Source organism: Rhinoderma darwinii, chromosome 1, assembly GCF_050947455.1.
Source record: "Rhinoderma darwinii isolate aRhiDar2 chromosome 1, aRhiDar2.hap1, whole genome shotgun sequence".
Lineage (NCBI taxonomy): Eukaryota > Metazoa > Chordata > Amphibia > Anura > Rhinodermatidae > Rhinoderma > Rhinoderma darwinii.
The window spans coordinates 133,370,384-133,393,395 of record NC_134687.1 but is presented as its reverse complement, the minus strand read 5'-3'; the positions used below and the strand labels follow the sequence as shown (position 1 = coordinate 133,393,395).

Genomic DNA, 23,012 nt, shown 5'->3' with positions numbered 1-23,012 from the left:
GCACAAGTTCTCAGCGCTCTGGTAAACATAGAGTAGTGCCGGGCATGTGGGTGACTCTTCAGAGTTATGATGGGCAGCACTGAGGCTATGTCTACAAATCCCAGCCCCATCCCCACTCTGGTGCCTGGCGTATGTATAGGGGGCCGTGACGTCAGGGGGCGCGGGGTGGCAGCACCTCCTTGTGCTCCACTTAAAAAGAAGCAAAAAGAGGAGCGAAACATGAGAGCACCGAGGAGATGTAAGAGCAACACAGTCACAGGCAGCTGTAGAGGAGAGAGCATTCCAGCACTGTGCCAAACTCCTAGACACATCCCATCCAGCAGCACTAAGTACTGCTCTACCTGCACTCAGGACACCTGGTCTGCTGCTGAGGACTCTTAGTGGACTGTGCAGTGAAGAAAATGCTGATGTTCCAGTGGGTGCTGATTTGGGGAGCTGCTGTGCTGCTGATTCTGGAGTGTGAAGCTAAATATGGGGAGAAGAGTGACTCTGGAACGAGGAGGAGAAGGTGCCTGAATGGGAACCCCCCAAAACGTGTAAAAAAGAGACAGAGGAAGTTACAGAGCCTGGACCTGGGGGGAGCTGGATGTAGAGGACTGTATCCCCGGCTCTCCTGCTGCCCAAAACCTGAGAGCACAGGCATGCATATAGATCCCAAGGTAAGCAGCAAGGGGCACAGATATTGTGAACTGCAGGTTGGCACCACTGTATTTGCAGTGAGCTGGATGGAAGACACGTGTTTAGAGATGGGGGTTGGTGTGTACAGGTGTCTAGCAGTTTTTATTTTACTTATCATATGGTTTCTTTAGCTGTGCATATATGTTTATTTTTTAGCAGTCAAGAAGTAGCATGACCTATAGAATCCCTCTTACCTGCATCCTCTGAATAGATGGATAACCTATTATTAACACGTGGTCACATATATCTGGTTAAAACAACACTGATACAGCAAGAAAATACTGTATTAAAGGTCTGTCACTCAGCTGCAGACATCCTGAGAGTTATAGTTCCACATTCCACAAAAGCTGATCGGAATGAGCCTTATGTTTTCTACCTCACAGCTGTAAGATTTGGTAGAGTCTCCATGTAGATCATTCTTTATGAACATTGCTATCTCATATTGGAGAACTATTGTTTAAGTTTGATCAGATTACCCTAGTCAAAATGAAATTGTTATAGAATATAGTATATCAACCAGCTGGAGCTTTGCTGGGAGTTGTAGTTCTATAGTATTCCCTGCATTCCACAAGAGCTGAGGAGCCACAGGTTGTAGCTCAAGGAGAACCTCCATGTAGATTATGCTTTTAGAACTTTACTATCTGTGCTAACAGCTCTTGACACTAAGAGGCTCCAGAGCATCACATGTGTGAGAAGAAGGCAGGCGCAGTCCATCCAATACCATACACTAACACCATTAAAAAAGTTCTTGCAATATGAGGGCTCATCTACATGCCTAGAACATCGTAGATTTGTCTATAGCTCTTTTTAATCCTACTATACGCGATATGCCTACATTAAAAACATGTATTGGAATTCAGTATAAACTGGCTTGCACACCATTCTTCAAAATGTTGTACAACACTTACAGAAAGTGGCACGTGCTTTGAAACTGCCCCATGTGTGACTACATAAGATCTAGCCTGATATTGGATGTAAATATATATATATAGAGATGGATGGACAGACGGTACCCACTTTTTGCACCTTTACTATTGGAGTTGCTGCTCATTTTTTGGTTCCCAGATAGATAGATAGATAGATAGATAGATAGATAGATAGATAGATAGATAGATAGATAGATAGATAGATGGATATAAGTGACCTTCATAAATATTGCAGCTGCTTTATAAAAACAAATCTGAGTAAAATGTTGGTGGTAAGGTCCTAGGATATAAGATTTGTATGGTTGATACATGTGCCCGTATGAGTAAGGTATTGCCCATTCAGAAAAACACACAGATATGACACCCTAAATGAAACCACATCACATCTGGTTTGGTCCCAGTTTATAGCCAGTAGTACAAAAGATTGTGATGAGACTAAAGAAAAGTTACATTTTAATGTAAAGGTAGTACTTGCTGCCCATTGTCCTCTTGGTTTAGGATACATCAGACTAGTGACATCATTTTATGGCTTGTCGTGCCTTTGCAGGTTACTAAAGGTGCCTCTAGGATCTTGTCTCATAAGCTTGTGAGCGATCTCACTATCCCTCCGTCTATCTCCCCCAATGTAATGTCTGCGTTTAGAGTATTTGTATATAAGGGGTTAACAGTAAGGTGGTATGTGTAAGTTTGTATACACATGTCTTTAGTGTTTGTGTTACCATCTGTGTACCTTTTAATGATGTTTATAAGTTGGAGGGAAAGGATGTATGCATTTATTTACAGTAAATATACCCTGCATATGTTTACATTAAATGTATACTATGTATCCACACACAGAGAATAAGTTGTATTAGAGTGTAAATAGGATTTATCTACATATAGGTAAGCAGAGTTGTGTTTATACACAGAGTGGGTGGCAATTTACATGTGTTAGAATAAATTCTATAAAAAGTGTAGGCACATGTTTTCAGATTCTTGTATATGTTTGTCTATTTAGCCATAAATAGGAGTGTGAAAATGGGCCATGCTCCTCGACTGTATATGTATATAGTATGTGTTTAGAAAGACTAGTGTTCACATTCACAAAAATGTTCTTGATACATTATGTCAACATTAAGTAAATACTGTCACTGAGAAATAAACCAACGTGTGAATGGTGGTGTTACCAGGACTGGACATTGGCGTATAAATGAGATGGTTGTTTTTCGTTTTGTTGTTGCTATAGCGATTACCTCAGATGCTCAGGCATTGTACCTCCGCTACAACTTACCCATACCATGGACAGAGACATCCTTGCAAACAAGCCTCATGTTACAGACCACACAGAAAAGATCTCACTTCATGCCAGATTTTGAAGTAGAAAATAGATGCTGGAGTAGATGTTTATCTTGACACGTTCATAACTTCCGACACCTTCTGCAAAGTTTGTGAGATCTTGGCTGTCTGAAGTCTCAAATGCAATGAGTGATCATTGATATCTCATGTCTAAAATACATTTATTTCCAACAATTTTCCATGTTTTTGCTTGAATTTTATGTGCTGATGATATGATCACATATTGTCTATAACATCTAGAGGTTCTTGTTGAGTCTTCTGGAGCAAATGTGGTATCTTGACTTATACTGAACTAAAAGCAGGTTGTGGCACTAATGTATTCAGTGTGCTATTACTTCTACCAGCTTTCTCCTCTATCCAGGTCATTGTTGTGGTGTACGTTGTACAACAGTTGAAGAGTCACATGGTGCCTAGAGCTGACCTTAGGTCTGTTGGATAGTGATATCATAGAGCTTAATTGTGACTCCTTTATTGGCTTTAGTGAGCTGCGTTGGAAAGCAAAGTGCTTGTGATCTGGGGTATATTGTCTTTTCCATAAAATTACTATGTGGTCCTACTACAGAATTAGGAAGATAAAAAATGAAATCGTTCCACTGTATCTTTACACAGTATTCATTTTGGTTGAGAATAAAATAGAATTATTAGACTAGATGGAGAATCCTCGCCTGACTCGTCTGTCAACAGTACTACAATGGTACATGTGCCCTTGACCAACAGGTTGCAAATATTGAAATAACTGATTTTAGAGATTTTTGGGTGATAAGATTTTGAAAGTGATGAAGTGTCTTCGTCAGGCTTTAAAAACATTTTTAATCGGTTTATGACTGGACAATAGAGGACGACTCGTGAATGGTGAATGTGTTAAATGTTCCCTTTGTATTGTGCATTTATCTGCAATGGTGTTAATGAATCATTGAATTAAGAATCAGTGCACGTGAAATAAAGCATCAGGTGTCCCTTTTTCCTTACCCTGGTTTTTGTTTCATTAAAAATTCTTCAGTGGCAAGTATGTTGTTGTCAAGGCCTGAGAGACTCTTGGAAAACTTGTGTTTCAGCCTTTCTGGCCCAAGCACAGTAAAGAAAAATGGCCATTGCTGAATCGAATTTTTATGCTTAGTTCACGGTAGATTTCATTCTATTCTCATGTAAACAGCTTCTACGAATCAACATATGTGTCTGGGTGGTATCTTTCACTTTGTTTTGTAACAAAAAGCCATATTGCATCATTTAATTTGCTCAAGTCATGCAAATAGAACAAAATCAATAGGACAAAAAGGGGTCGACTTCTCCTCCTCCTCACTAAACTGCTGCCCACACACAGAGTCTTGTTGCTTATGGCAAAAGAATAACAACACCATTGTGTTTGTTACTTGGTTCACTAATGGGTGAAACTGGAGAACATCATTCTCCTTCAGCCCCTGCGCTCTGTCCAAATGTTCTTGCCTTTTCAGGGAGAAATTGGGCCAGGCCCCTTTTCTTATCCCAGATGAGTGAGAACTGTCTTGCTGCAGGTTTCAGTGTCAGATCGTCCATTATTCTCCAGTGACCAGGAGCAATTTATGATTCCAGGCATGGGTAAAGCTCCATGTTTATAGTGTTCCTGGACTACTGAGGTTAGGCTGTGATTTAAATGTACTGCAAACAGATGGTTTTAAGCATGTGTAGATTCATACTCTAATCCTTTATTTTTTTGCTACATTGTAGCTTAGAATTCTTTTGTATTCTCTGTGTTTCTACAAAAATCAATAGGCCTTTAGAATTTTTTGGGAGGTTAGTCAATAAAGTATATAATTGATAAATAGTCCAAGAAGGTGATTGGGCCCAATTATCCTTAAAAGTCCTCAGTGACATAGATAAATACAAGCTGGATAACTAGTTGTGTTGACTCACCATTGGTACGTAGGTCTAGTTCAGCTAAGTAGAGTACCAAGGCTTTGGTAGGGTATCCTTTTATTGACACCCCATTTCTAGGTTAGATAAGGTAGTATTAAGTAGTATAACGTACTACTGATGGTAGTATTGGACAAACCAAACCTGATTATTGGTTCACCTAAGGCCTAGCATTAGCTTGACAGACTCACAGCCAAGCCTGTCAATAGTTGTTGTTTGGATATGGTTCCTAAGTGTGTTCTTTTAAAGTCATCTGTTTGCTTTAGCTCTTTAGAGACAAAAGCTTTTTGTCAGTCTCATGACTAAACAAACAACGTCTCCAAGACTCTTTTGTTAAAGCCACCAGGGTATTATTATTTATTTACCTAATCACTTAAAATTGAATTTGAACCCCTTAATAATACAGTTCAGGTTCACAGAATAATATATTCATAAGAAAAAGACATTTAGGGGACACAAAAATTTATTGGATCAAAATTTTTAAGGTGGTCAATGAACTATGTTTCATAATTTTGCTAACAAACATAAACTTTTGTCAAGAAACATGACTGAAGAAAGATCAAAGTACTTGTCTGTAATTCAGTCACTTTCTCCAGATGTTGATTATGGTCTTAGCTTTCAGTCAATCAACAAATTTAGTTATAGGGCTTATCAAAGGATATATGACAGTAATGTCACATATGTATAATATTATAATGTGTAATTATAAAAAGTTATATAATAGACTTAAAACACAAGTTTGCACTGGTAACAGTGTACACAATACAATATATACAAGTGTACGGACAAGGATTTAAGGAGGAGATCCCTTATCCAAACAGATCAGAGTCCAATTAGGTTTACAGTAAACAAACAGAGACAATTAGAGTTATTTACCAAGGCATTTCAACCATGTAGATCTGCAATGAAAACATACGTTTTGTTTCATTACATAATTTACACTAGAGAGAGAAACCGACTATTGTTGCTTAAAAAAATTGTAGTAAATAATAAGTATTCAGTTAAAAGTTAAAGATTTTGCCACAATATAACACATGACCCATTTTTTCCCTTTAAATTGGAATGCTTGTCCGGAATGAAAAACTTATGATGGTAATATTTACCACTTTTTTAAGTACCATAGACTTCACAATTATTGTTATCAATCATAATATTATTCCAATCATTAATGATAATTGTTACATGTATGGCCAGCTTAAGAAACATATCTACATGCACTCCTACAGTATCTCGGTATCTCAGTGTGGCAATGAACATTAACCCAAGGAAAGGCAGTATGGCCAGCCGAACAGAGCTCTTACATTGGTTTCATTGACTTCATTGACTTCATAGAAGGTTCTTGATCTTTGAGACTGATGTGGTAAGACAAGGAAAAGAAAGAAAAAGAAAGCAAGAAGGACAGATCAATGTCCCAAAGGAGTATTGCATGTTTTACATGCTTATCCAGCAATTCATGTGTTAAATAGGGCCCTAAGGCGTTATAATTGACTTCACAGAGAGTATTAGTTTATTGAAACCAAACCTGGAATGATGGCTCTATCAATCTTCCAGAAAGGTAATTCCACCACAGACCTCACACAGAACAAGATGTTAGGCTCCTGCTGAGTTGGAATAGCAAGACACACACGAAAAAAAAGAATAGTGTAGTTGAATTTTGACAATTTATGGAACGCCATTCCACATCTCACATTTTAAAGATTTTTTTTTATCTGCCCACAACATTCATTAATAATTCCATTTGACAGTTCAATAGAGAGAACTGCATTCTGCCAAGAACTGACTTATCTCTTCCAATTATATTTACTTTTCGATACTAGAATTGTACTATTTATGGTGCAGTTCAGGCTACTAAGCTATTTTCCTTTACATATTCTGTTAAATGAAACAATCCTTTGTTCTTTAAAAATTTAAATAAATAATTTAATATAAAATAAGTCTATGAGGCCCAATCATCCTAGAACACAACTATGTGGTTTCTGTTGGGTTCATTGGTTGTGGATGTAATCAACCTTCTGGGATTGTATTAGTCACCAATGGATAACACCATGAAAAATAATTTGGAAAAAATCCAGGTTGCACTATTTAGAAAGTTCCTAAAATATACATTGAAGATCAAATGAATGTAAACCTCTTAATGGCTCTTGAATGTTTTTATACCTAACAGTATTATGTATGTGCATCACGTCTTCAAAGTAAAGGTGTGGAATTACAGGATTCAGTACTATTGTGACACTTCCTATAATACATAATAAAGTCACAAATGACTACCCTACAGAAAACCAAATAACCTCAAAGTTGAACCCCTATTGAGAAAATTCCAAGCTAGGAATTTCAGGAATAGGATCAAACACTTTAATGCATGCATATTTAACCCACCTGCATATACTTTTTTTCTTATGCATTCTCTTGTTAGAATTTCAGTGCCCTTTATGGACACCCATAGACCATAACTAGAATACAGCAGTTGACCATAAAATAAATTAAAATTCCTCAAATTCTGTACATACATAGAAATTCTGTGGATACATTTTCCAAAAATGTGCAACCAGCATGTTCCTCTGTATTTCAGTTTATTGTTCTGTTAGCTCTGCTTTAAATATTTGCCCAAGTAAGACATACGTCATGTGCTTATTTTTCTCTGGTTTGTGACTTGCAGATATTTTCAGTTGCCAACAACACAGAATGTGCAAAAATCCTGGATGAAATCAGATGCGCCTACTGTTCACCACATGCCCAGAATCTCTTCCATCCTCCAGAGAGCACCGACGCGTTCGAAAGGCAATTGGTGCTCCCCACCTTGTGCAAGGACTATTGTAAGGAATTCTATTATACATGCCGAGGACAGATACCAGGTAATGGGATTATTTTAGCTAAGCTAGAGAAAGAAAAGATTTGTGAGCTGTAGTTAGATTGCTATATAGTCAGGCTCAGATGAAGAACTTTGAAACTCGAAGGGATCAATGATGCAGTCAGGTAGCAGCAAAGTAGTAGTATAAAAAACTTCCAGGTCTAAAATGACCTTTAGTGTATATAACAAATTTAAAAAGCATGTCTTAATAGCTTCTTTCTTTAAAACATTATCAGGACTTGATATTAAAGAATTAAAGTACAGATCTTTTGCTACATTGTCTCTGACTAAACTTCTCTTTGTGTTAGTCATCTTCGTCATAGGAGATTTATTGATCCAAGTCACCAGGGTTCTAGCACTCACATAAGTTTTCAACTCTCTTTGTATTTTATTATAGCATATAGCACTTACAGCAGGATGCGTTTTGGCCCATCCGGAGTCCCTCTCAGGCTCAGGACGGGCCGAAACGCATCCTGCTGTAAATGCTATAATAACATACAAGAAGAATTTTAAACTGACATGAGTGCCAAGACCCTTCTTTGACTGGTTTGTAAGGTTTTTGCCTTTGCACGTGTAATATATCAGGCAAATTGCTGACTTTTTGGAATTGCGCCATTCTCATCAATGTCTTCACAAAAATTCAAACCTTATATTATAGGGTAAGTGATGTAAAAGGATGTTCCAAAGAATGTCCCAATGGCAATGACATGTAACTTTAAGCACTGTTAACTTTGTTTCTATGTTTGCGACCATGGCACTGGATTTGCTAAAGCACCTGTGTATTATACCAAGTTGCTTATGCACAAATGACTGATTTACTAACATTTACTGCCACTTTTCTAAACAAAAAGTGACAATGAACTACGCCAGGTGTATCTCAGTGTTATTTAGTAGCTGTGCACTGTGAATATCCACAGGTTGGTGAATAAACTATAGTCTAGTTCTGTAGCGTGGGTGGTACGCATGTCTTCATAAATGTTCCTCAGTATATCTTCTTTAACCCCAATTCAATTTTTTTTTCTTTACATACGACCTAGTTATATGGCTAGAACTTTACACACACGTTTTCATGCAAAATGGCGCATTTTGGCATAATTTTGATGTTTGTATCTTACTAGATACTTACCAGAAAGGAGGGTTGGCTTACAATGTGCCAAAGTCCGCCAAAAATGTTCCAAAATTCAATCGCAAAGTAAGTCAAATCAAAAGTAGTATAAGAAAGGGAAAAGTGTCTAAGAAGCCATGCAAGATGCGCCAAAATTATCATACAGCATGCATCATGTATAAAAATCTGGTGCATTTTGTGACTGTCAAGTCTAAGTTTACACATTCTAACTATTAAACAGCGTTAGTGCATGTGGGCTATAGTATAGTATTTAGTTTTTTTTGGACTAGTAAGACTTAAGAAACCTGTCACATTACAGCTGTTTTGGGATCAAATGATCACGAGACGAATAGAGAAAGGCCAAAAGTACCAAGCTATGGCTAAGGTGTGTGTTGTTATTAAGAGGTTAAATTAAGCTATACAAATATATACTTTATAAAGTGTCGCATTAACCCTTTTATTGCATACTGGTCTCACTGAATAAATATATCTATTTAAACCAGGGGAGGGACAAATTATTAAAGACTTTAAGAGCCAGTTTCTGTACTGCAGGTGCTGGTGTGCTTTTATTAGTGGCCGCACAATAAGAGCCTCTGTAGACACCAATAGAAACAACTCAAAAAGTTAGGTGCCAGCAGTCTAGGGACATTGGCTGCTTTAAAGAAAATATAATATTAGATAACACATTTTTAATTATTCTGCATTTATTTAAAGGGGTTGTCCCACCAGGGCCGGACTGGCCATCTGGCAGTTCTGACAAATGCCAGATGGGCCAGGGAATAGTGTGCCGCCTGCTGGCTGCACACACAATCAATGTTGGACAGTGGTGAACACAGGCACCAACATATCAATAGCTGCTGCCCCCTGGTGTTCTAAACTACCTCTGCATTGCTGTGTACGCAACGATGGGAAGGAGCACTGCAGAAATCATGTATAGCGCTGGTTGGCCAAGCCACAGCTAATCATCGCTAGGCTTGTTTTCTGCACCCCCTTTCAGCTCATCATCTCTGGCGCCGCAGAGGAAAAGGATAACCAATCCCTGCCCTACCTCCATGTAGAAATCAAGGCTAGCGCTGGTTGGCTGAGCATGAGCCAATCAGTGATAGGCTTGCTTTTTCTGTTGCCCCCAAGAGCACAGCTGCAGCATGGCTGCAGAGGAGAGAGATTTTTTTCAGCTGCTTCAACTTCATGTAACCTGAAAACAGCCTGCTACAGTGAGATGAGGGGGCATCAATGAGTATAGATGAGGCACACAGTACAGTCTACATCTGCTTGAGGGAGGCGGCTGCCTGAAGGTAAGGGGGTGCAGTTACACAGCAGGAGCTGGAGGGTTGGAGGGGTAAGCAACAAATAATGTTTCATTTGAATAGCAGATCGACGGAGCTTAGCAAATGGGGTGTGGCTTAACAGACAAATGGGCAGGGCTTAGTGGTGGAGGGTTGTCTCAGGTATAGATCCCTATGTTTAGTTGGCATCCTGCTTGCCAGGATCAGCAGTCTAGAAAAGAAAGCAGGTAAATACAGCAATGCCAGTGAAGTAGTGTGTTTTATTGATTTTTGTAGTGTGAATGATTGGTGTAGTGTTTACAGTGTATGTTCAATGTATAAGAGAAATATGCATTTGTGTGAGTTTTGTGTGTGCCTCTAATGTATTAGTGCCATTTGTGTACGTCTTGTATCCAGTGTGTGGGGTATGTATCTAGTTTGTGAGTAGAGTGCGTGTGGCATCTGTGCTAGGTGTGAGTGGTGCATGTACAGCATGTGCCACTCACACATTCATCTGCGCTAAATTCTGTCAAATCGTCCACTAGAATAATGAGCATGTTTGTAATGGATTAGTAGGAGTTGGAGCTATCGGCAATTACTCCACTTTTCATTTACACCTGTTTTCAGAAATCACCCTCATGTCTTTGTATAGCTCAAAGGTGGCCCCCATGTACACCAGCCCAACATTGGTGGCTTTATATGGCCTACAGTGGGTATGTGTGCTTAAAAATGCCAGGGCTGATTTTTAGTCCCAGTCTGGCCCTGTGTTCCTCTAAGTACATTTATCACCTATCCACAGGATAGGTGATAAACGTCTGATCGTAGAGGTCCCCACCACTGGAACCCACACTGATCCCTAGAATCGGGGTCCCAGCCCCATGTTCCTCCTCACTGTACGACCGCAGTTTGGAGTAGTTTAAATGGCGAGTCACGCATGCGCCCTGCAGCTCAATTCAATGTCTTTGTGGCCAAAGGAAACAGCCGAGCTCTGTACAAAGCTGTTTCCGTCAGCCTCATTCACAGTAAATGGAAGTACAGGACACATGTGTGACCACTGCTCTAATCAAACTTGTCCTCACCGTAGTCGAAAGTGGTGGGTCCCCCAGCGATGAGACATTTTTCACCTATCCTGCGGATAGTTGATAAATATCCTTCGTGGGACAACCCCCTTAAGGAACCATCTATCTACATCTCATATCACCAATGTAAAAAAGTGCCTGTCCCCTCAACCTGAATCAATGATTGCACCACCTGCAACAGCAAAAATTTAAACCAAACATTAACTAATATCTTAGAGCATGCTCTCAAGAAAGTTTAGCTTACTTTTGCAGACATGTTTTAAGTAAGACAAATTAGATTAGATTTGCATGTATGAACCTCAGATTTCAGGATCTGCCATATTGTTGATTTATGAATAATGACCTTAGCTGAAGCTAGAGAGGCTTCCAGTTCTTTGGGTGCTCTTCTAGGATATTTTGTAAATTCCTGGACAATTGTGTTCCTTTGATTGTGGAATAGTGTTTTTATAGAAACTTTATGGTGACTACATCACTCTCACGGTAAGTTTCAGTGTGTGGTGAGGTTTGGATTCAACAGGGCTGGCTGCAGTCAAGCCTGACTGTGCTCAATAAACTTAAGGCTATGTTCACACGCTAAAGTTAAAACGGCTGTAAAATACGGAGCTGTTTTCAAGGGAATTTTCAGCCGTTTTTAAAGCATCAAACGTTTTTTGATGCGTTTTTTGGAGCCGTTTTTTGAAACGGCTCCAAAACGGCTCAAGAAGTGAGATGCACTTCTTTTCACGGGGCGTTTTTTTACGCATGTCTGATCGAAACACCGTTTTTTTCTATTGAAATCAATGGGTAGATGTTTGGAGGCGTTCAGCTTCCGTTTTTTTCCACGCGTTTTTCGAGGCATTTACGCCCTGAAAAACAGCTGAATACACAGCTTGTGAACATACTCTAAAGGGGTTGTCTTATGAAGACTAGCTCTTCTCTAATTCTCTAGAAGAAAAAAAAAAGGCCTCCTGGCGATCAGCTGCTCATTATGGGACAGAAATTAAAACAATAGCCAAAACAGAAATTAGAATAATAGCCAAAGTTCATTACATATTTCCATATTGATTGTCAGAGGATTGTTAGTAATTCTGAATTTAGAGCAAATACGGATCTAACGTTGAATACAAATATTTTTTGGACTTACAGAGACATTTTTCTATTTTGCAGCAGCAATTTTTGCAAAATTGACAACAGGAAAAGCATAATTAAAGCGACTGTCCGATGTGACAGTCACCTTGCATATGATGCCAGGGCTGAATAGCTATATTCAGTCCTGACATTCTTTACTTAGTAGGATCGCGGAAGTCACTTTTAGCCACTACCACAATCCAGACGGTAGTCATGGCAACCAATGTTACCATGACTTCAGACTACCACTTTCCCAGTAGCAATATTGAGGTATCGGTAGTCTGCGAGGCTCCCTACAATGTGTTGATATCTATAGTTAGACATATGAACAGTCTAAGTTAAGGGAGTGTGTGGGCACATCCCACGTCCTTTACCAGAGTCTGCCCGATCGCTCCCTTCTGAACCCAGGAGCGGGCAGAGTAGCAACATGGGGAAGATAGGAGAAGTATATATTTTTTTAAGCTTACACAATTGCCTATTATATCCCCCGCTCAGGTGGAGGGGGAAAAAAGACTTTCTAGTCCTCGGACTGGACAGCTTTATTTTCTAGTATGACAGGTTTCAAGAAATGTGTAACTTTTCAAGTCTTAATGCAATAATCGGTGGCATGCATGCTACCCTTATGTAGCATATTCATGCAGTATTGTCCAACTTTGAGATGATTACAGCTGGCTCAGTGTTAGTGAAAAGAAGATCAAAGACAAAACGGTAACCATGTGTAGTCAACTAGATAATTTTTTTTTGCATAATTCACGACAATGTCTTAATTATTGGATGTTGTTACTGGCAAAGGAAGTCTATTATTTTCAATGTGTTTTATACAATAATTGCATGAGAATAACCTTTACATGTCTTTAAATAAAATAGAATAATAGTCTAAAACAGTAATCCGGCATCTAGTCATTCTGAACTTCTGGTACTGGTATCTGGTATTTTCAAGATGATCTGGAATTTCACAAGGGCAGATTGAAAAGAATGAACAGAGAAAAGCAATGTAGTGTTAGTTGTAGATTTTTACATAAACATTTTATTTTTGGGCTGTCTTCTTGGATGTTCTCTGCCCTTATAAGTAAATTTTTATACTTTTGTTTGACCTTCAGACAATCGAGATCAATAATAATAAATCAGATCGCATTATTAACAGATTTAATGAAATTGATGGTACAATTACTGTTACATGTCCAAGTCAAAATGTTCAGAAACCCATGTTCCTCGGTTTTGTAAAATACACAGCTTAAAGGGGTTGTCCACTACTGGACAACTGATTACCTATCCACCGGATAGGTCATCAGTATATTATCTGTGGGGGTCCGAATGGAGAATTAGAATTAGAATCTCGTTGCCTTCCTACAATATGCATTTATGTTTTGTTTGCAAGTTATCAACCTTGTCAAAAGTGGTCTCCGTTTTATCCATATTGAATAGGACTATGCTTCGTAGTATGACTATTGGAGTAAATTAGGTGATTTCAACCCTGGTAGATGTGTCCATATTTAGTATCATTATTACAACCATAAATTGGTTTGTATTGGTGAGTTTGGCATGCAATTGCTTCATGATCATGGATTTTCAGTATCTTGTAGACTATTAGTTTCATTGGAATGAGATATAAATATGTGGGAAAATACTATGAGGTGTACTCATTGTCTAGAACAGTTTCATCGTTGTTGCTGCATAAAGCCATTTTTCTTATTTCTTAATTTACTTAATATCCCCAGAACTCATTGTTCTCCGTGAAACTTTCTTCTTTAGTGCTTGAACATTGTACTCCTCAAGTTGGGTCGCAGTTGCTGGTGCATGATATATGTCTCCTATAAGGTACTCTTGTTTATAAATTTAGAATTCAGTGATAACAATGGGACACATGAATATTGTTGTTGAAGGGGTTAAGGTGATTCAGGAGAGTAAGGCTAGAGAGAATGATGGAGAAACACAGGAGCCAGAGCTGCTGGAACCTCACTCCCCAGATCAACATATGTGGTGACGAATGACAAATTTATTTTTCTACAAAGGCTGTGTATATGTAAAACTGCTGAAGTGCATCAAGATGTCAAGTGCTTTCTATGACCACCCAGGCTGCTCTGAAGGATAACCAGATGAAAGCATAACTCAAGCACTGGACAGAGCCATGCTGCTCTGTATGAGAAGAAGAGAGGGAAGCGGTCACACACTGCACAACCAAGGAGAGTCAGATGCTAATAATTAGTCGAAAAGCCTAGAATAAGAGATAACCATGACAGAGATACAAAAAGTTGGGAGGTCCTCATTATCATTATTATTTTTACAACTTTTTTTTTTTATTCTTCAATTGTGATATATCAATGTTATACTATATTTTTCATTTTCCCTTTTTCTAATTTCATGAATGAGTAGGAATGCAGCAGGAATAAAGGAATATAAGGTGATAAAAAAAAAGCAAGGCAGTAATTCACGTTCCTTAGTAATCTTTTCTATTGATCTTCCCAATTGGCCATGCACCCATTTTTTGCATTGTGAATAGGAATATGACACCTCAAGAAGATTGGCAATAGAGCTCTAATAGGTACAGACTGGCTTATTAACACCCCTCCACATTTCTTTTTTAACTCCTATTCACATCCATATTTATAATGGCCTCTACCACTATTATGTAGCAGTGACTCTGTGGAAGACTGTCTATGGGCAAACAAGGGTCCAAAATAATCTAGTGTAGATTTCCATCTAAAACTTTTTTAAGTGGAGTTCTGGTCAAAATTATCTTTTTATAGGTCATAGTAGATATATTTAGGAAGATCATATTGGTGAAGTTTATGATTTTAAAACACCAATAAGTTATAGAAAAAAGGACTCGGTCAGCTGCTCAAACGTCTTTGGCATTGTTCATACATTTCTTTTAGTTAAATTCTGATTTAAATGATAGTTTGCATAAAATGATTTGTCGAATAGACAGAAATCTCCAGTCCTTGATCACAGACTTCTACAATGTGATCTTTTCACGATTCTATGACATAGTAGGAGATCATTTTGACTGGATTTGAATTTTCAAACTTTCCTACCATGTGCTCCTGACAGCGACGCCTGTGTAGGAAAAGGTAATCAACATATGAGTAAACCACTAGCAGCTTCAATGCAGAAACCACACTGTAAGGGCACGTTCACACGGGGCGGAATTGCTGTGGAATTCCGCTGCAGACAGTCCGCACTGGAAATCCGCAGCAGACAGTCTGTCCATTGGTTTCCACACCTTTTTAGTTATCTTCGTGCAGCCGTTGCGGACAACTCCGCTGATGACCATAGGCTGCGGTGCGGAATTTGGTCTCCGCAGCATACACTGGCTGTTGTGGACTTGATGCGTACTTGTGGCGTAATTTCTCCATTGACTTCAATGGAGTTGCAAAATTCCGCAATGAAATCCGCAGATGTTATGTGTGTTGCGTTGCGGATTGCTTTCGTGAACAGGATATTTCATCATTCTGGCTGGACCTATGTGTTTCGAGGTCTATGGCCAGACTGAGATGGAATGTTTTAAAAGAGAGCAGGATGTACTCTTCACCTGAATCCGCAACGACTAATCCGCTGCATTTTACTTCACATTTTAGGCAAAGGCACAACGGAATCTGCAACGCAGATTATGTGCGGCATTGATACGGACAGTGCCTGCAGAATTCCTCCACGTCCGAATATGCCCTAACAGTGAATAAAGGGAGAAAAGACCTTTTACAATGTACGTTTAGGAAACTCATACAAACATTGTGAAAAACTTGATTTAGAATGGGATGCTTAACAAGCTCATATAGATGTTAATCATTTGTTAGTGTGTAAGAATATTGTAGGAGGAATTTATTAAGATCTATGTGCAGAAAAAATATGTACGTTTTTTCGCACGTCTTATTTGCACAACAATTTGCAACTTTTTTCAATCTTCCGCTGCTCTCGCGACTTTTCTAAAACATTAGTGAAGCGTAGCGGAAGGGGAAAGGGGTCTTCAAATTTACAACTTTACTATAATTTAAGCCAGAAATTGGTGTAATTTACAATTTATGCCAGCTCATAGCTGGCAATGCGCCTCTTTGTAAATTACTAATACAATAAACAAAAAATAAAGAAAAACAAAACGAATTGCTCTAGCAGGTGGCAGGTAAATTTTATGACAAAACACAATAAATCTTATTAAACAAATATATCTTAGTAAATTAGGCATATCTTACTACAGCACATTTTAAATTAGGACTGGCATATGAACCGCTAGTCTTAATAAATTCCCCCCTTAACCCCTACCCGCACGACTCAGTAACTATACGTCTTCTCGGGAAGTTTCTTCCCACACGAGGCCGTACAGTTACTGAGTTGTTCCCAGTGCACACTGTTGGCGACAGTGTGCACCGGGAACTGGGAGGTCAGCTGTCTGGCAATTGAACCCTTAAATGCGGCGATGGATTGCGATCGCCGCATTTAAGGGCTTTGTAGCACATCGGCAGGCCCCACGATGCGATCACGGGGGGTGCCGATGTTTAGCAAGGCAACCGGAGGCCAGACAATGGCCTGTAGGTCTGCCATGTACGGAAGCCTATAAGGACCAACCTCTGACTGTAAGCGTCACAATGACAGAATACATTACACTACGTAAGTAGTGTAATGTATTATAGCAGCAATCAGTACTATAGGTCTTCAAGTCCCATAGTGGGACCAAAAAAAAAGAAAAGTTAATAAAAATGTTTTAAAAAAACTGCTTTTTTTTCCTATAATAAGTCTTTTATTATAGGAAAAAAATTAAAACTTTTAAAAAAAGTACATATATTTGGTATCACTGCCATACATAACGACCCAAACTATAAAATTATCATTTTATTTTTCCCGCAGGGTGAACACCGCAAAAAATAAAATAAAACAACAATGCCAGAATCGCTATTTTTTAGTCGACACCCTTCCCAAAATATAGAATAACAAGGGATCAAAAAGTTGCATGTACCCCAAAATAGTACCAATACAATCTACAACCCGTCCCGCAAAAAAACAATTCCTTACACAGCTTTTTTGACTGAAAAAATATTATGTTATGGCTCTCAGAATATGGGGACACAAAAAATAAATTATTTTAAAAAAAGTGATTTTATTGTGCAAACACTGCAAAACATAAAAAAAACTATATACGTATGGTATCGCCGTAATCGTATCGACATGCAAAAACGCCGTAAAAAATAAAGAATTTATAAAGCTGAAATCGCTGTATATTGGTCACCTTAGCTCTCAACATTTTTTTTAATAAAAAGTGATCAAAAAGTTGTATGTCCCATAAAATGGTACCAATAAAAGCTACAGCTCGTCTTGCCAAAAAAATGCCCTCACACCGCTCAATCGACCAAAAACAAAAAAAGTTATGGCTCTCAGAATGTGGTAAAACGAAAAAAAAAAAATTGAGCAAAGTTTTTTTTCTTTGTAAAAGTAATAAAATATAAAAAAATAATATAAATTTGGTATCACTGTAATCGTATTAAGCCACAAAATAAAGTTGTGTTGTCGTTTTTACCGCACGGTGAAAGCCGTAAAAATGAAACCGAAATAACAATGGAAGAATCACGGTATTCATTATTACAACCGAATGCCACTAAATTCTGCACAAAAACCGTAGGGTTAAAATGCTAACTATGCAACTAGAAAAATTTCTTGAGCGGTGTAGTTTTCTAAATAGTGTCCATTTTGGGGGGTTTCCACTGTTTTGGCACCACAAGACCTCTTCAAACCTGACATGGTGCCTAAAATATATTCTAATAAAAAGGAGGCCCCAAAATCCTCTAGCTGCTCCTTTGCTTCAGAGGCCGGTGTTTCAGTCCATTTGCACACTAGAGCCACATGTGGGATATTTCTAAAAACTTCAGAATCTGGGCAATAAATATTGAGTTGTGTTTCTCTGGTAAAACCTTCTGTGTTACAATTTTTTTTTTATTACATATGAATTTCTGCAAAAAAAATTGCTTTCATTCCTGTGAAATGCCTAAAGGGTTAGGAAACTGAATGCTGTTTTGAATACTTTGAGGAGCCACTTCAGAACTGAACTGGTCCCTAAAAAATAGCCTTGTAGTTCTAAGCCTTGTAACGTCCCAGAAAAATAAAAGAACGTTCAAAAAATGATTCATACATAAAGTAGACATGGGAAATGTTAACTAGTAACTATTTTGTGTGGTATTACGATCTGATGCATTTAAATAGAGAAAAATGCTAATTTTTGCAAATTTTCTCTAAATTTTGGTGTTTTTTACAAATAAATCTTGAACTTATCGACCAAATTTTTTTCACTAACATAAAGTACAATATGTCACGGGAGAACATTCTCAGAATCGCTTGAATAGGTAAATACATTCCAGAGTTATTACCACGTATAGTAATACATGTCGAATTTTAAAAACTTGGCTGTGTCCACAAGGACAAAACAGGCTGTGTCCTGAAGGGGTTAATGTTTAAGACTTTATGTTGCTTTGCAGTTTAGTCAGGATATACAACATTAGGAGATAGCTTGAGTTTGGAACTGTACAACAACAAATACATATTTTGTGCCCAAGCACCATATTTCTATTTGAGTAAGGCTTCATTCACATCTGCGTTGGGGACCCGTTCTGACGTTCCGTCTGAGATTTCCGTCAGAACGGGACCCTGAACAGACACAAACTGACTCGAACGGAATCCAGAGGTTTCCGTTTCCATCACCATTGATTTCATTGGTGATGGATCCGGTGCCCATGGTTTCCGTTTGTCTCTGTTGTCTGTCCAGGGTCCCGTTCTGAAGGAAAGCTCAGACGGAACGTCAGAATGAGATCCCAACGCAGATGTGAACGAAGCCTTAGCAGTGTATTTATTTTTCTGATGTTGAGTGTTTTGATTTTGTGTCCCTGATATCCAGTGGTTTAGTGGATAAGTCCCTGGTATCCAGTATTTTAGTTCACCAATCCTTGGTATTCAGTAGTCCAGCCCTGGGGAACCAGTGATTTGTGACTCACGCAGTTCCTGGTTGTACCGGGTTATTTAATACTGCAGTGAGTCCATGGTATACTACAGTTTGTTGCATAATCTACCTATTCCTGCTCCAATATCTATAGAGCATGTTTATCTGCCCTCTACTTTATTCTCTCATGACAAAATGGTGCCATATGACTGTATATCCACTGGATATAACATAAAAGTCATTAATCAGATAACTGCTTTTTATAGAAAAGTTTAGTGCAGTGTTTCTCCAAACCCGACCCCATCCCCAAAAATTCAAACTTTTCTAGGTAGGGCCACTTCTAATCTGGGGCTGTTTTCTTTACAAAAGGGACAGCAAATTTTGTTGGTCTGCATAGGTTGTAATTTGTCAACAGGCAATAATCGATAGTAGGGCTAAGGTCTGACAGATCTGATCTCTGTCATGGCAGTCTGTGAAAGAACCACAAGGAAGAAGACTTGCCTCCATAATTGTTAGGGATCTGCCAGGTACTTCATCTAGCTATACTCCTGGGATTAATCAATCCACACCTGAGGCCAGACCTGTTCGACTGACACCATCTCCCACCAACCAGGGTGGCAGGCTCAGGAGTGGAAGAGCCTATCGCGGCCTGGTCTGTCGGAGTTAGCTCCGCCCCCTGCCCTTTATTACCTGCCCTGTGCTCTCCCTCAGTGCTTGTAATTCTTTTGGATTCCTGGCCCCACTGCTGCTTGCTCCAGCCTGCTTCTGCCGTGCTTCTGCCTTGCTGCAGTTCTGCTTGACCTGCTTTGCTTTGCCCCTGGCTTGCTTCTGTCTCCGTGCCCGCTCGGGTGTACTCACTTCGTCCTGGTCCTGACTGTTCGTTCGCCGCCCCGTTTCCTCGTGGCGTTCCGTGGCTACTGCCCCTTCCCTTGCGTGTTCCCTGTTTGTCTTCCTGTGCACTTAGCCAGCGTAGGGACCGCCGCCCAGTTGTACCTCGTCGCCTAGGGCGGGTCGTTGCAAGTAGGCAGGGACAGGGCGGTGGGTAGATTAGGGCTCACTTTCCCTTCACCTCCTTCCTGCCATTACATAATTACAAGCCCTTACCTAGTCTACCATTTCTCCTACGCTGACGCTGTCATGGACCCCCTTGAGACCCTGACCCAGCAGATGCTGGGCCTCTCACTACAGGTCCAGGCCCTGGCCCAAAGGGTCAATCAGGGTGACGCTGCTTTAGTAGTACCCCTCACCTCACCTCTAGAACCCGACCTCAAGTTACCTGACCGGTTTTCAGGGGACCGTAAGACGTTTCTCTCCTTCCGGGAGAGTTGCAGACTGTATTTCCGCCTAAAGCCCCACTCCTCAGGTTCCGAGAACCAGCGGGTGGGTATCATCATATCCCGACTCCAGGAAGGGCCCCAAGAGTGGGCCTTCTCCTTGGCTCCTGACGCCCCTGAACTTTCCTCTGTTGATCGTTTTTTCTCTGCCCTCGGACTCATTTACGACGAGACTGACAGGACTGCTTTAGCCGAGAGTCAGCTGGTGACCTTACGTCAGGGTAGGAGACCGGTTGAGGAATACTGTTCTGATTTTAGGAAGTGGTGCGTAGCTTCTCAGTGGAACGATCCGGCCCTAAGGTGCCAGTTTAGGTTAGGATTATCTGACGCCCTGAAGGATCTGCTGGTTAGCTACCCCTCGCCTGACTCCCTTGACCAGGTTATGGCCCTAGCAGTACGACTTGATCGACGTCTCAGGGAACGTCAGCTAGAACGCTTCAGTGTGCTCCCCTCTGACTTTTCTGCGATCCCCCCCGAGGTCCCGTCTCCTCGCCCCTCCACGGAGGACTCGGAGGTACCTATGCAACTCGGGGCCTCCATGTCCCCTCGACAACGTAGGGAGTTTCGCAGAATGAATGGTCTCTGCTTCTACTGTGGGGACGACAAGCATCTACTGAACACCTGTCCCAGGCGCAAGAATAAGAAGCCGGAAAACTTCCGCGCCTAAGTGATCATCGGGGAGGTCACTTGGGCGCACAGGTATTTCCCGTTAATGTGAAACGCAATAAAATTTTGCTTCCCTTTCAGGTCTCGTTTGCTGGCCGGTCTGCCACGGGCAGTGCTTTCGTGGATTCTGGCTCATCTGCTAATATCATGTCTGTGGAATTTGCTATGTCTCTAAAGATGCCTTGTATTGATTTACCTTATCCTATCCCTGTAGTAGGAATCGACTCAACCCCCCTTGCTAATGGTTATTTTACTCAGCATACTCCTGTTTTTGAACTCCTGGTTGGCTCCATGCATTTGGAGCAGTGCTCTGTACTGGTGATGCAGGGATTATCGTCTGATCTGATTTTAGGCCTTCCCTGGTTGCAATTGCATAATCCCACATTTGATTGGAATACTGGGGATCTCACCAAATGGGGTAATGAATGTCTTATGTCATGTCTTTCCGTTAACTCTATTTCTCCCCGGGAGGAGGTAAACACGCTTCCTGAGTTTGTTCAGGACTTCGCCGATGTGTTTTCTAAGGAGGCCTCCGAGGTGTTGCCCCCCCATAGAGATTACGATTGCGCTATCGATTTGGTGCCTGGTGCCAAGCTTCCTAAGGGTAGGATATTTAATCTTTCATGTCCTGAACGTGAAGCGATGAGGGTGTATATCCAAGAATGCCTGGCCAAGGGTTTCATTCGCCCCTCGACTTCTCCTGTAGGTGCTGGCTTCTTCTTTGTGGGGAAGAAGGATGGTGGTCTTAGGCCGTGCATTGATTATCGTAACCTGAATAAGGTCACCGTAAGGAACCAGTACCCACTTCCTTTGATTCCGGATCTTTTTAATCAGGTTCAGGGAGCCCAATGGTTTTCTAAGTTCGATCTACGGGGGGCATATAACCTTATCCGCATCAAAGAGGGGGATGAGTGGAAAACTGCGTTCAACACACCCGAGGGTCATTTCGAATACCTGGTCATGCCCTTTGGGTTGTGTAATGCCCCTGCTGTCTTCCAGAATTTTATTAATGAAATCCTGAGAGAGTACCTGGGTAATTTTCTTGTTGTGTACCTTGATGACATACTGGTGTTTTCCAAGGACTGGCCCTCCCACGTGGAGCATGTCAGGAAGGTGCTCCAGGTCCTTCGGGAGAATAATCTGTTTGCTAAGACTGAAAAATGTGTCTTTGGGGTACAGGAGATACCATTTTTAGGGCAAATCCTCACTCCTCATGAATTCCGCATGGACCCTGCCAAGGTTCAAGCTGTGGCGGAATGGGTCCAACCTGCCTCCCTTAAGGCGTTACAGTGTTTTTTAGGGTTCGCCAACTATTACAGGAGATTTATTGCCAACTTCTCGGTCGTCGCTAAGCCTCTTACGGACCTTACCCGCAAGGGTGCCGATGTCCTCCATTGGCCCCCTGAGGCCGTCCAGGCCTTTGAGACTCTCAAGAAGTGCTTTATCTCGGCCCCCGTGCTGATTCAGCCCAACCAAGAGGAGCCATTTATTGTGGAGGTTGACGCTTCCGAGGTGGGAGTGGGGGCCGTCTTGTCCCAGGGTACCAGCTCCCTCACCCATCTCCGCCCCTGTGCTTACTTCTCTAGGAAGTTTTCGCCCACGGAGAGTAACTATGATATTGGCAACCGCGAACTTCTAGCCATTAAATGGGCTTTTGAGGAGTGGCGGCACTTCCTGGAGGGGGCCAGACACCAGGTAACGGTCCTTACGGATCACAAGAATCTGGTTTTCCTAGAATCGGCCCGGAGGCTTAATCCTAGACAAGCTCGGTGGGCACTATTCTTTACCAGATTTAATTTCTTGGTTACCTATAGGGCTGGGTCCAAGAATATTAAGGCTGACGCTCTGTCACGTAGTTTCATG

General features: G+C 40.6%; 1 protein-coding gene across 1 annotated transcript in view; it reads left to right on the top strand.

The window, feature by feature from the left end:
* The first annotated feature begins 235 nt into the window (after positions 1 to 235).
* HHIP (hedgehog interacting protein) overlaps positions 236 to 23,012 on the top strand; it is a 137,876-nt gene continuing 115,099 nt past the window's right edge. Inside the window, exons 1-2 of the mRNA XM_075849697.1 lie at positions 236 to 659; positions 7,486 to 7,681. Of these exons, the coding sequence (XP_075705812.1) occupies positions 402 to 659; positions 7,486 to 7,681 (454 nt within the window). The 5' untranslated portion in view covers positions 236 to 401. The remainder of the gene's footprint in view (positions 660 to 7,485; positions 7,682 to 23,012) is intronic.